The following is a 15,749-nucleotide window of genomic DNA, read 5'->3' as shown; positions in this document are numbered from 1 at the left end:
TATATATATTAAAATAAATATAAAATTGCATGCTTAAATGTGTTGTGAAAAGAGTAATGAGTCTAAAAGAAAATGACATATAAATGTATATTTTATGCAGCTGATTAATAGATAGATTATTTTATGCTGATTAATAGAGATATCTATCTATATATATATTGATAAATTCAAAATGATGATAAAAATTGATAATTTTTTTTATTTTATTGATTGCTTTTTGGTTGTATTTAGACTGGAAAATTGAATATATATTACAGTAAATGCCATATTTCAGAAAATCATTTGACTGATTTATATATAACTATGCATCAATTTATCTTTTTTTTTTTAATTTGAATAGATATTTCTTTCATTATTAAAATAAAATATTGCAAAAAAGCATTTAAGAAATGTTTAAGTTAAAAGTTTAAATATATAACATTTTAAAATTTTGCAACGTATAAATATATTTTTTATACAGAAAATGAGAGTAATAGGCTGTTTAGGAAGAAATAAATATTTCTGAAGCTGAAGGTTCTGATTCTATTTTTAAACATTTCCCTACTCTTATTTATAATAGAAAAGAAATATCAAAGCAAAAACTCTATTGTATAAAAAAATTGGCTGTCCTTTTACCAGTGTATAATTTGCTGTGGAACTGCTCTGGTATATATCTAGAAAAATATATAGAAATTGCTTCTTAAAAATTTCATTTTTATTGTTGGAAAATTGCTTTTATAGCAAAAAAATAAAAAATGGCTTTTAGTTAAAGAAACAAAACTGTTTTATTCAACCTCTTTCTCTACTGGAAAAAACTAAATAGCTTTTCCTTTTTGAAGTTAAATGTGTTTGGAATGACTCTTATACTTTTAATGTGAAAATTTGATTTACTACAAAAGTACAGTAGTTATAAGAAGTGTGTGTGTATGTGTGTGGTGTATATATATACACACACTTAAGTTTTGTTTTAGTCCTTTTCATTATTTTTAAATTTAATATTAAATTTCACTTTTCCAGTTTTTATATATGAAATGAAAATAAGATTTTTTAGACCTAAAAAATAATACATTAGTAAATTATCTTTAATTTTAGTATTGATATTTTAAAAAACAATTAAGCTTTTTTTTCTTACAGACTTTATTTTATAAATAAATCAAAGTACATAAGTATTAAAAGGTTGTATTTATAAAATAAATTTGATTAAATTAAATATATTACATAATTAGTATAAGTTATTGATCAGAATCATGCTATTTACCAAATTCATATTTTTTTTGTTTTTTTCATTAAATATATTTTATAAATAATACAATAATATTAATTTAGAAAACAGTTTTAATAATTAGAATTACTTATTGTTTTATTAATCATATAACATTTTATTTGAATTATTGTTTAAAATATTTATTTAGTTATTCCACTATCTACTTACTCTAGTTATTTTATATATTATTTATAGATTTATACAGTTGCATTTTACTCATAGTATTAATAGATTTTATATATGATTAATTTTAGTATACTCACTATGAATATTTTGAACTGACAGATTACCACTGGAAGTAATGACATTAAATCCTCGCTGTGAGCATGTTGAAACTGCACAAGGTGTTCCCTTGACAGTGACCGGAGTAGCCCAATGTAAAGTAATGACTGAAAAAGAGTTTCTTGCAACTGCTGCTGAACAATTCTTGGGCAAGGAAGTTGAACATATTAAATCTGTCATTCTTCAAACTTTAGAAGGACATTTAAGATCAATTGTTGGTAAGTGACTATATTCAAGATAATTGCTACGTAACATTATTTAAATTCTTAAAATTCAGTTCAAATATTTGAATGGAGCTTTTAAAAATATGAAAAGTATAAATAAAAATGTACAATTAAAATATACTTAAAGATGATAATACCATAAAATCTGCTTTAAGATACTTAAGATAATTTATAACTTTATTAAATAAAATACAATATACATTGTTTCTAAATAATCTCAAAATTTATTAAATTATGCTTTACACAATATATAAACACTTGTAATAAATTTTCATATTTTAATCAAATTAATAAACAATCTTTTTACAAGTCAAAATATTTTAAAAATTTTATGTTGTTAAAACAATTTACCTTCATAATGTAAGAAATTTGTTATTTATCAAATATTTAACTGTTTTACAAACATCAAAATATTTATTCTAATTTGTGTGAAAATTTATATAAACAGTTGTAAGTTTATCTTATAAATTTCATAATTTACATTTATCAAAAATATTAAAATAAATTATTTTTATATTAGCCTCTGCTATATACTGGATGATCTTAATTAAAGTACTTTTAAAAAACACACACACACCTTTTTTAAATATATTTTAATCAATCTCCCAGTATTTACATATAAAGTACCTTTATTTAACAATGTCTAGAAGGATATTTAGCAGTCCAAATCTGATATGGTGATATTTCAAGACATGTGGAAAACATTTCTAAACTGCATTACTAATATCACTATATAAATGAAGTATTTGTTGCTTTTAGTGCCAAAAATGTCATATTAGTAAGTTTTAGTACTAATGTGTTTTATAGAAATGTCTTCTGCTTGTTCTAAAATGCTACCATACCAGGTTTGCATTTATGTTGCCAAATATCTCTCTAGTGTTGAATAGGGCTACTTTAGTTACGATTACTTGGTATGTTGTAGCTTTATATATATTAAGATTGATTGTTATAGAGAAATGCAGTAATATACTTCTGTTTTTAATATTTAGAGATACAAGGAATGTTACTTTCATATTATTTCCCCATTAAAAAAATTATATAGTGATGCAATATTATATTAAGGTAAGCAATTGATAAAAGCAACTTACTTTAAATTAAAATATTGAAAAACAATTGAAAAGATATTTTTTGAAATATATTGTTTATCAGAAAAGTTTTTCAATAGTTTTTTTTTGTCTTTTTGGTTAATAACAATAATAAGTATAATAATAATAATGGATAACAAATGACAATAGATTAACAATGAAAAATTATGTATAATACAAGTTTAATTATACAGTTATTTTTAAAAAAAATAATTACAATTCAACTCTAAAATGTTGTTGTTATTTTTAGAAATGTTAATTTAAAGATTATTTCTATATCAATGAAATAGCAATTTGATAAAATATTTTAAATGATTTAGTGCATTTAAAGCATGCACTAAATCTGTAATATTTGTGTAGTGAACAAATATAATATGATAGACTAAAAAAATGCATTCAAAAATAGTTCAAAATTTTATTTATTTATTTTATACATAATTAGGAACTGTCAGCTGACGAAAGATATCCACCCCCCAATTAACAAAAGCCTCAACAGTGAATTGCAGTTAAAACCAAAAAGTAACAAAGAGTAAAAAACATGATTTATGAAATAATGCAGTATGTGTTAAAGCATTAATATATGAATGTATGAAAAATTTTTAAAATTAATAAAAAAAAATATAGTGAAGACAATAAAATTAAAAAACATAAAAATCCAAAATGCATATATATACACACACATGTATAAAGATCAGCTATTATAATGATCAAACAAATATTACATATAGTATTATAATAAAAGGATTAAAAAAATAAGATCTTACATATTAAAAGACCTAAAATCAAAAGAAATAAAATAAAATTTAAATACATCACTGATATAAAATATTTTGACATTTTCTTTTAAAATAGATGAGACTTTCATGCAATAACCTTTCTACTGGTTTCATACTTCCAGTATATGATAAAAAAATAGATCTGTGTGATATTGTTAAATGCAGAGGGGGGTGAATATACAAGAAGAATCACAGGTAGGTTGACTGGTTATTTTTAGATAAAACCAGTGAGGGCTTAATAAACCATTAAAATATTTATAAAAAAGGATATGATCAAAATATATTATATGATCTTTAAGTTCAGGAAGACTGATGCATACACAGGCATCAGTGGGATTATGAGTTTGTGGCAAGTTACATAATTTATTTAATAATAAATATGATTTAGTGAGTTTGTTTAAAAGTTTGGAAATCAGAGATGGAGTAGCCATTTAGCATTTAAATCAGATATTACGTTGTTATAAATGCAATAATTTTTTTCCACCCAAACATATAGAGTATATAAATTATCTTTATATTCATTCAATGCTTCTTTACAATATATTGATTACACTCTGTAAATGAATTGCAATTAATGTAATTTTATTATATCAGTAATACAAGATTGTTAAAAAATAATTTTTCCAACTCAGAGAGCTCTGGAGCATTCTACTGCTTGAAATGAAACATTTGGACAACAGATATTTCATATGATGTGCTCACAATTTATTAAATGAAAGTTTTTTGAATAAAAAATTACCAATAGGTGGTGATGGAGCTATGCAACTGGGGTCCAATTCTGTTCTGTCACCATAGAACAGGTTAATCCATCCATCTTAACATGTTGACAACTGTTCTGATCCCAGAGCTTCAACAATATGTGTGCTTTCAGAATATCATAATTATGCAAGATGGTGCACCACCCCACATCACTCACTGTTTTCAATGTAAGTTAAGGTGGACTTTCACAGATGAACAGGTGATTAGCTGTTAGTTTCCAAGAGCTCTGTGCTCATTGATCTCATTCCATATGACTTCTGGCTATGGAGTTTCTTGAAGGATCACATCTCTCATACAAGATGTGCATCTGTATCAGATTTAAAAGACAGCACTTGTCAGCATGTCCTTGTGATTAAAGTGAACTCATTCAGCCGATTGCAGAGAGAGAGGGTTTATGTTAAATGACGTTTATCAACAGAACAGCCTATAGACGTTGGCTGGCTGAACCACAGTTTAAAATGCATTGCAAAGATGACGATCATCTATTTCTGAATGCCCTCTAAATGAATTTTGGCAAAACATTGGCTCTTACTTTCTTCGCAATTATTCCCCTGTTTTAGGAGTCTGTTATGTATGTAAACCTGATGATATTTATCATGACACTGTCGTAAAACATATCTCAACCGGAACTATCACATCCAAAGACATTCGAAGAGAATCGTCAATTGACAAGGAACTATCACAGATCAAAAACGACATTGTCAATGGCCATATGTACGACCCAGAAATATCCACACACAACGGCATTCTGTTTAGAGGACACCGCGTAATCGTCCCAAAAAGTTTACAGCCAGCAGTACTACAAGAGCTACACTCTACACACATAGGAATCGTTCGAATGAAGGCCCTAGCCCGAAACTACTGTTACTGGCGTAATATCGACTCTGATATTGAGAATACGGTTAAAAGTTGCAAAGAATGCTGTGACATTAAGAAAAACCCAACAAAAGCTCCAATACACAAATGGGAAACACCTACAAGAAACTGGCAACGCATACACATCGATTACGCAGGACCATTTATAAATCATTATTTCTTCATTGTCGTTGATGCCAAATCGAAGTGGCCGGAAATATTCTATACAAAGAAAGCACCAGACACATCAATCACAATTCATTTCCTACGTGAAGTCTTTGCTCGATTTGGTCTACCTGAGATCTTAGTAAGTGATAATGCAAGCATTTTTAAGTCACAAGAATTTCAAGAGTTTTGTTCGAGAAACGGAATCCGTCAAAGTCTAATAGCACCGGGACACCCAGCCACAAATGGCCAGGCTGAAAGATACTGCCACACCTTAAAAACACACCTCAAATGTATGAAGCATGAAACTGGTACCTTACATCAGAAGCTTCATGAACTATTATTCCGATATAGAGCGACTCCCTTATCTAACGGGAAAAGTCCAGCAGAAAATCTATTAGGACATACAATAAGAACAAAATTAGATTTGCTCAAACCCCAGGCACAAGCTTCCGAAAGGAACATAACTGAACAACCGAAATTCTACAAATTTTATCGTGTGGGAGATCGTGTACAATCCCGAAATTACACAACTTCCTGTCCTTGGAAATATGGTATCGTAGCCGAACGACTAGGTCGTGTACACTACTTAATTGAACTCGACGATGGATACGTAATAAAAAGACATTACGATCAACTACGTCTGTGTGAAATTAACAAACAGACAACTCCCGTCCAGATAGGATTCGACTTCAACAAAAAGAAAATTGACAAGTGCAACGACACAGTCAACAACAGGGACTCATCCTCAGCTAGCGCTAGTACACACCCTAGCACAATTAGCCACGACGAAGGAACTGTAACGACATTACGCAACAAAAGGGAGACAATGACAAAAACAACTTCCGACCAGCCCCCAGAGAAAGAGGGAGAATCTAGCCGAATGATAACAAATGGAAATGAGTCGGAACCTCGAAGATCAACACAAATACGGAAACCAGTACAACGCCTAAATCTCTAAACGAACAAAATTAATTTAAATAACATTTTATTAAGTGTGGGAGAATTGTTATGTATGTAAACCGCCAGGGGATGACCGCTACCGAAAATCGCCCCTTGACCTACTTAGGTTACCCCACACCTCCGACCTCGTGTATGTTCTTTGTCTCAACGAGTTGTCTTTAGTTGTTTTGTAACCCCTAGACCTGGACAGGACAATACGTTGTTCACTCATTGTTACGTTTATGTTAATAAAGCTAGTTATATACGTTTACGAGTTATCGTTATTTCCACGAATATAATAGAGTCATTTAGGTTATTGGTTTGTGATGTCAGAAAATGTCGCCAGCTATATTCCGAAAGCTGCCAGAAATAAAATCTTAAGGCCATCAACAATCATTGTTCGGCAATTAATAACAATCCTTTTTCATTTCGATATTTAATTTCGTCACCAATACGGTTTAAAATATGAACAAATCCATATTTAGAAAATTTATACCAAATTCATACTTCATCTTCGGAATAGATTTTTAAGGAATCATTTTGACATTGTATTACTGTCTCCCTTCGTAACTGTTGAAATGAATAATTTTAAATATTTTATTATTACTATTACATTTTTTTATTTTTATAAAAAGATTTCAGTAATTATTAAAATCGTCTTGTTTGTTTAACAGAACGTTCTGACTAGGGGATTAACAACAATGACCCTGATATTCATTAACATTTTATAACTGACACAATATTCAAATTGCATCTGATTTAAATTAATTGTAGTTTTAAGTCTTCACCCATTTGAATATCGGAACATTTAAAACAAATTTAAAGTATTTAATTTTGTTATTTTTGCTCCAAGCAATTAATTAATGAATAATTTTGTTGATTCGTACCATTTACAACATTTATCAAAGGAACAATATCCATTTTTATCTAAACTTAACCACAAACAAAGCTACCAGTAGAATTAAAAAGCCCTCTAAACCTGCTGTTGGTGAGTCTAGAAAGTAGGTCAAATAACTTGTTTCTAATCACAGTATACATCTCTGCAGTAAAATTTTTCTGAACGGCAGTCTACCTGATCTGTAAACTGCAATTGGTCTCTAAATGTTGTCTCTGTGGAAAATATGATTTTGCAAATGGAGAGCATTGTTGAAAACAATGGAGGACCTATTGAATATTTATAACTACAATTTGCATAGCACTACCACCTATCAGTGATTATTTTTGTACAAAAAATTTTTTATTTTATTTTTTTATGAACATGGTCCAGAGCCCTCTGAGTTGAGGAAGTTATTTTTAAAAACCCTGTATTTGTCGTGTCTAATATTAACATTACCTGAAATATGTATACATATAACATTCAGAAATGGGTAATTGGCTTTGATATGGAGGAATAAACAAGAAAAAACATTATTTCAGATGCCTTAAAGATGCATTTATTACTTAGTAATATTTAAATCATTTCCTTATAAATCCCAAGAATTTATGGGAAAATGTTTGTATTTATATATTTAACGAATATATTTATAGATTTCTGTGACAACTGTGTATTCCATTCATTGTTCATTTCCTTCATATCAAGTAAAGTTTTCTAGTTTCAAATGTTCAATTGCACATATTTCAGAAAGATGGATGGTTAATATTAGGCAAATTATGGTAAATATTGCATATATATTGAAGTCAGAATATTTTATGGCAGTTTGTTATTAATACTCTTGTTAGCTTCATCTTTTATTTTCAACAGTTAGATTTTGAATAAAAATTTATTCAAAGATAATTTTAAAGAATTTTATTATTTTTTCAAATGCATCTAATTTATAAAAAATATAATCTTGACTAACAGAAATTGCATATATATGCTTTATAGTTTTCTATAGTGTATATAATGAAAATTTGGATTTAATAGAAGCATGTCAAATACAGTTAACTTTCTTATTTTTAATTATTTAATCTGAATACAGATATTTTTCATATGAAACTATCTTAAATGCTTTATATATTGAAATGATTAAATGATGTAATTTATTAGTTATTAAATTATTAAATGAATATTACATAATGTATTCATATATGATTATTAGTCACGTTTTGGGGAGGAAAATCTTTATCATTCCAAGTTTCATTTGTCAATTACAGAAATCTGCATGAAAATAAGAAATTTTATATTCATTGAATCTCTTCTCAAATTTTTAATAACAAATATATAATAAAACAAATCCACCAATGAGTTGCTTAACTTTTCCAGCAACATTTGGGGACACTATCTGTTATGATATTTTATTTTTAAGAATTTTTATATTTTTAACACCATACCTGACTATTCCACTGTTGAAAGGTTAACTATTATAAAATGGCAAAAACATTAATTTTGAGGGTAGGGATAGGTTTTATAAAAAAATTGTAAATGCTAATAACGAGTAAAATGTCATTAAGTCTGACCCGTACTGAAGATACACATGACCCTTATTTATCTACCCTTATGTTCAATCTTTAATCACCAAAATTTAATAGCATCAATCTTCCTAATAATCAAATACCCTGCAAACTTTCAGAAATTTTTGACAAAAATCACAGGAGTTATTAAGCTTCAGAGAGAGTGAGCAAAATCATGCCCCCCCCACACACACACACACACACTAACATCCATACATACAGAAATTACCCCCAAATTCGTTTGTATTTCTTGACATTTCAGGGTCCCAAGTCCAAAATGTAAAAATCTGGAAGGTCATTTTGTTTTGACTAATTGCCATACTTTCCCTCTGTTATGTATAACTGCCAGGAAAATAAAATGTAAATTATATATTTATCAAATACTTCTTTTTTAATACTTATATTTTACAAAATAAGAAATTTATTTTATATAAAATTATGATATTAACAAGTTTTTGTGTCTGAATTAAAATAAAGTGCAAATGAATGGAAGTGATATTCTTATTTTACTTTTAAACTACTTTTTACTACTACTAAAACTACTATTACATTCTCTATTTGGCATTGTATCATTTAAAATGTATTATAGATGAAAATGTATATTAGAGTAGTTGATCAGAATTAATTTTTAAGAATTCAATTTATTTTTTTACACTAAATTTTCTTTAGGATGATTTAATTTTTTTACTCTATTAAAGAATTGTTATGCAATTTAAATAACGTTATTTATAATTTAATTTTCAATTATATTAATTTCTATTTTTATATAATATTATAATTATAAATTACTTTTTTATACAAATTATATTTTATTATCTCAATTAACATTAAAGTAGTTTCAAAGAATAAATTAGCACTATTTAATGATACAAGTAAATCACTGAGGTATTATTTTATCTGTCCACAATTCATTTTAAAAGTGTACAGATTTTTCTTATTTTCTTAGTTGAGAGATTTTCACATCAAGATTTGAAATAACTAATTTCATTTGCAGCTATTATTTTATTTGTATAACATGGAGAAAACACTTATATGCATATTCTTTCAATAATGGTTTTGCTCTGTGCCACTTCCAGAAATAACCACTATCTTTAAAGAATATAGGCTTTTGAAATTGTAACTTTCTGTGGATATACAATTACCAATAGATTAACAATGAAAAATTATGTATAATACNTCAAATACCCTGCAAACTTTCAGAAATTTTTGACAAAAATCACAGGAGTTATTAAGCTTCAGAGAGAGTGAGCAAAATCATGCCCCCCCCACACACACACACACACACTAACATCCATACATACAGAAATTACCCCCAAATTCGTTTGTATTTCTTGACATTTCAGGGTCCCAAGTCCAAAATGTAAAAATCTGGAAGGTCATTTTGTTTTGACTAATTGCCATACTTTCCCTCTGTTATGTATAACTGCCAGGAAAATAAAATGTAAATTATATATTTATCAAATACTTCTTTTTTAATACTTATATTTTACAAAATAAGAAATTTATTTTATATAAAATTATGATATTAACAAGTTTTTGTGTCTGAATTAAAATAAAGTGCAAATGAATGGAAGTGATATTCTTATTTTACTTTTAAACTACTTTTTACTACTACTAAAACTACTATTACATTCTCTATTTGGCATTGTATCATTTAAAATGTATTATAGATGAAAATGTATATTAGAGTAGTTGATCAGAATTAATTTTTAAGAATTCAATTTATTTTTTTACACTAAATTTTCTTTAGGATGATTTAATTTTTTTACTCTATTAAAGAATTGTTATGCAATTTAAATAACGTTATTTATAATTTAATTTTCAATTATATTAATTTCTATTTTTATATAATATTATAATTATAAATTACTTTTTTATACAAATTATATTTTATTATCTCAATTAACATTAAAGTAGTTTCAAAGAATAAATTAGCACTATTTAATGATACAAGTAAATCACTGAGGTATTATTTTATCTGTCCACAATTCATTTTAAAAGTGTACAGATTTTTCTTATTTTCTTAGTTGAGAGATTTTCACATCAAGATTTGAAATAACTAATTTCATTTGCAGCTATTATTTTATTTGTATAACATGGAGAAAACACTTATATGCATATTCTTTCAATAATGGTTTTGCTCTGTGCCACTTCCAGAAATAACCACTATCTTTAAAGAATATAGGCTTTTGAAATTGTAACTTTCTGTGGATATACAATTACTACAGTCTCCAGTATGAGTATAAAGTCTTTGTTAGTCTAAATATTATTTGTTTTCATTAGCATATAGCCATATACTGTAAATTATTTGCATATTATTTTTAAAATATATTAATTTTATTGTACATTTTTTTAATGCTAATAATACCCATAATAACTATGGCATTATAACTTATATATATAATAGTTTTTAAAAATAAAATTATATAATAAAATAATAAAACAATTTAAAAACTAGATATATACATTTATACAATTTAAATTATATATATAATTTAAAATGTATATATGTTTTTAAAATGTAACAATTTTAAAATTACATTTTTCTTGCATAACATTCTGTTTCTAAGATATTAATTCATCCTAACATATGCAGATGAATATGAAAAAAAAATATATTTAATAAATTATATATGGAAAAAGATGATAAAAAAGAACATTAAAATACAGAAAAGTATCATAATAAATTTAAATAATGATGTAACATTAAAATAAAATCTGTTGATTATGTAACAGTTTCATCAGTTCTTGCAGACACACCCTCCACAGAAAATTACTTACATTAATTACCTTTCAAAAAGAAAAGTAACTATATAGAGATATGGAGTAGCTTGTATGGATAGTACAGTGTAATTTTTAAGATGTATGATAATATAAATGAAGATAAAATATTTTTGAACAGACTAGCTTTTAAAACACTGTTTATCACAATTTAGTGAAAAGAATCTCTGTGAAGAATTCATGAAATCTTTTTTTAATACATTAAAGATATCTTTATCTATCAACCACAAAAGAAAGAAAATATATTTTTCAAAATATCAAAACTTTATTTTATTTATTGATATTTATTTTGACTTTAAGATAATCTTACTGAGGCTGTTAAATATTATTTCTTAATTTGTAATGGTATATAAATTAGGTTGTTAATGTATATAAAGATAATATGTTGATATTAGAACAGGACATGAAAGAAATAGAGAATTCAGATAATCATAGGAAAGACTATACTTAAATTTCTGAATTTAGACATTCCTATAAGTTTAAATATAAAATTAAATAGAAAGAGATTGAATTAATCTATCATTTGGGAAGTTAAATAAACAAAAGTTAAGGAAACAGTCAAGAAATCATCAGGAGAATCCAAAATATCTCAAACCAAATAATTAAATATTTAATATGAAAAAGAATATTCCATTGAGCTGAAAGAAAACAATACATATCAATTATTGTAAACCTGTTTTTACAAGTGTATCTGAAACATGAATTTTTACAAATACATAAAAAAAAATAGGATAGGATAGTGACCATTGAGATGAAATCTTAAAGAAATATGCTTGGAAGGATTACTGAGAAATTCACTGATCAGGGAATTAATCAATCAGATAGAACCATCAACGATAAAGTAGTTTTGTCATATAAAAGAAAAAATGAAAACAAGAATATTTAAGATGGCTTTTAGAGCTAAATCTATAGAGAAAGAGATGTAAGGAAAGTTTCATTATCATCTCATTTACTTAGTAGACAAGAGGATCAAATTAAGAAAGAAAGGGGTCAAGATTGAAAGGAAATAGTTATGGGAGGACAGAAATAGTTAATATACTATCCTAGATCTCAATCTCCAGAGGAGATTGAGTGAAAATGAAGACTGAAGTAATATTATAAATCTAAAATCTATTTTTAAATGAAAGTTTCCATAACATTTATTATAGCTTCTTAAATATGAAATTATTATATCTAAAAATATTTATAAGGTCAGATATTTCTAATAAATACAACTAGAAGAATTCATAACATAAATTCAAAACTAAGTTTAGTAAATAATAATATTTTTTACTCTCCTCCTTGTGGGCACTGAGGCCCCCTTATCAGACCCATTGTTGGGCTCTACCACCTAGCTGTTCCTTCATGGGTCTAGTCCATGATGGGATAGTTGGATGATGGAGGATGGAGCCTGATGTATCCAGGACAGGATCTTGAAAAATTCTTGGGGGTTTTTTTCATCCATCTGGATTCTTTTTTGGATTCCTCAGAGTGGTAGAGAAACCTGACATCTTAACTGCTTGGTTATTCAGCCAAAAATAGTATTATTTGTGAAAATTAATATTGGGGCAAGTAATAGTTAATTTAGAATTTTAAATAACAATTACACAATTTAAAAAAATGATTTTGTATATAAATAACACTTTGTTCATTTACAGTTTGATTATTTGGTATAAATTAGTTGTTTAATAACTGATTTCTATAAATAAATTAAAATGTAGTAATTAGCGTTGTTTATATATAGAATCTGTCAGTTCTAAAATCATAAAAGAAATCAATTTCTGAAGAAAATAATTCTTATGCCAAAGATAAAAATAAAGCAAACGAATAGTTTACAATTTTTTTTCTTTACATCCAGCTTACTGTGGAGAACATTGTATTGTTTATAATTTAACAAATTTTATCCTATATTCAATGTTGTTGTACTTCTAAAAAGGGAGATTCTGGAGAATTCATTGTTGTAAATAGTTATACTGTTATTTATTGTCAATATATTTCAATTGAATTTTTTATTTTATTATATTAGTTAATCTTTTGTTTCATTTCTATATAATTTTCTCCTTTTAAATGATCAATATACACAATAATATAATAAAAATAACAATAATTAAAGAATCATCATCGTCATCTCTAGCATTACTAGTTCCAATTTCAGTAGGATTGTCATAATTCTACCAGTACAATCAGATACCCTTCCTATTATTAATCCTCTCTCTTTAATCTAAATTTGGGACTGGCCAGGGCCACTCTAACCCCATCCAGACAACAGCATCCAACAGTTACATGTTGTCTTTAATGGGAATACATCCAGGTTCCTCATTCCTCATTGTTTAAGTAAATAATAAAAATAAACATACTAATATACTCATAATAATCTTTTTGCTTAATCTGTTTTTAAAATACATGTAAGCATTTACGTGACAACTGGATTGAGATGGAATATGGTCAATATTTATTTCTATTAATTTCTTATTTGAATAATTTATGAATTATGCATAACCATATTTATCAAATTGTAACAAAATTTCTGTATCAAGTTTTATATATTGTTAGAATTTAAAGATTTTTTTTCCTATATATAACAGCTTTGAGACTTTTTTCAAAACTATTTTCTTAAGAAAAAAGATCTTTAAATTTTAACAAGATATAAAACTTGATACAGAAATTTAATTTTTAATTGGCTTTGGAACAATTTTAGGGCATTTTATTTATTTCTTCAGCAAATTAAACTAAGTCACTTACAAACAATCCACAATAATAAATATAATATAATAAATAATGTTAGTTTCATATATGAAACTAACATTTGTTTTTTTTAATTTGTTAAAAGCATTGGGCTGATCTGACTTAGGTTTAGTTAAATTGTCTTAGATTATGCTATATGACACAAGTGTTAGAAAGTAACAAGAACTTTTCTGCAAAATTTAACATTGACAAATTTTCTTACAGGTACATTATCTGTGGAAGAAGTCTATCGGGACCGGGACCAATTTGCTTCTCTTGTTCGAGAAGTAGCAGCACCTGATGTCGGACGAATGGGAATTGAAATACTCAGTTTCACTATTAAAGATATTTTCGACCAAGTCGAGTATCTATCTTCGTTAGGAAAAGCACGTGCTGCTATTGTCAAAAGAGACGCAGAAATCGGTGTCGCCGAAGCAGAAAGGGATGCAGGAATTCGGGTTTGGTCATTTATTTACATTTTTATTTTAATAAAATAAAATGCCAGTGAAAACTTATTTAAAGATATGTAGACTGAATTTAAATATTAAATTTTTAAAATATTTCTATATACTTTTTATTACTTGTAGGAAGCCCAATGTGAAAAAGAAGCTATGGATGTAAAATTTAATGCTAATATTAAAATAGAAGATTCACATCGAATGTTTCAGTTGCAAAAGTCAAATTTCGATGTTGAAGTTAATACAATGGTGAGCTAAAAATTAATATAAATTAGTAACAGTTAAAACTTTCAGAACACTGTTTTGACAACAGAACATTTGTTTTTGAAATAAGAACTGATTTATTAATACAGAGTGGTCCTAAAATCAGTGTGTAATTTTATACTTCAGTAACTAAAGATGTACAAATGTTAAAACTATGAAAATATACTATTTGTTTTGATAAACATGCTGTAACAATTGTTATTGACAAAATTTTCAAGCTAAAGCAATTTACTTTTGCTTTGTTCATCACCATAATGGGATCTGTAAGTAAAATAAATTAAATCAGTTGTACATTGATAAAATTATTATATAAAAACTATAAAAGTTGATATCTCAACTATTATTTACTACATAGTTTTGACATTTGTACATCTTTAGTTATCTAAATATATAAAATTACTAGTGATGTAACGAATATTCGGTTACTATTCGGTATTCGGCCGAATACTGAATACCTAAAAACAGGAGTAATAAATAACAAAAGCACAGTAAATTAATCGTTTTTGTATTTAGATTTAATGTTATCGAGTTAGTGTTGTTTGTTTATATTTATTTATAACTTGTAACATGCACAAAATAAAAAGGAAAATAATATTAGTCACATGTATTCACAATTTATAATTACAAAGATCAGCACACGTACACGTCTATCGTTGGAGAATCCTTGCACATCTGAGGGTCTGACCCTGCCTATCCTTCTTTTTAAGCACTCGTCTTTGCTCTTCCCTTTCTCTTTCCTCTATTGCTCTAATCCATGTATGCCTATGCATACATCATAATAC

The 15,749-nt window shown here is 26.7% G+C and overlaps 2 protein-coding genes across 2 annotated transcripts in view; both read left to right on the top strand.

Annotated features, from left to right (window-relative positions):
* Positions 1-15,749, top strand: part of LOC111613940 (flotillin-2-like) — a 36,034-nt gene that overhangs the window by 7,956 nt on the left and 12,329 nt on the right. Inside the window, exons 3-5 of the mRNA XM_023355289.1 lie at positions 1,529-1,743; positions 14,471-14,703; positions 14,833-14,952. Coding sequence (XP_023211057.1) covers positions 1,529-1,743; positions 14,471-14,703; positions 14,833-14,952 — 568 coding nt within the window. The remainder of the gene's footprint in view (positions 1-1,528; positions 1,744-14,470; positions 14,704-14,832; positions 14,953-15,749) is intronic.
* Positions 4,874-7,148, top strand: LOC111613941 (uncharacterized protein K02A2.6-like). The gene has a single exon (XM_023355290.1). The coding sequence runs from the start codon at positions 5,082-5,084 to the stop codon at positions 6,348-6,350; it is 1,269 nt and encodes a 422-aa protein (XP_023211058.1). The 5' UTR covers positions 4,874-5,081; the 3' UTR covers positions 6,351-7,148.

The sequence above is a fragment of the Centruroides sculpturatus genome, unplaced genomic scaffold (assembly GCF_000671375.1).
Source record: "Centruroides sculpturatus isolate CEXI.00-Female unplaced genomic scaffold, Cexi_2.0 scaffold1086, whole genome shotgun sequence".
Classification (NCBI taxonomy): Eukaryota; Metazoa; Arthropoda; class Arachnida; order Scorpiones; family Buthidae; genus Centruroides; species Centruroides sculpturatus.
This window is presented reverse-complemented; position numbering and strand designations above follow the sequence as displayed.

Excerpts from the sequence above, each read along its gene's own strand:
- LOC111613941 (XM_023355290.1), top strand. The coding sequence starts at position 5,082 with ATGTACGACCCAGAAATATCCACACACAACGGCATTCTGTTTAGAGGA.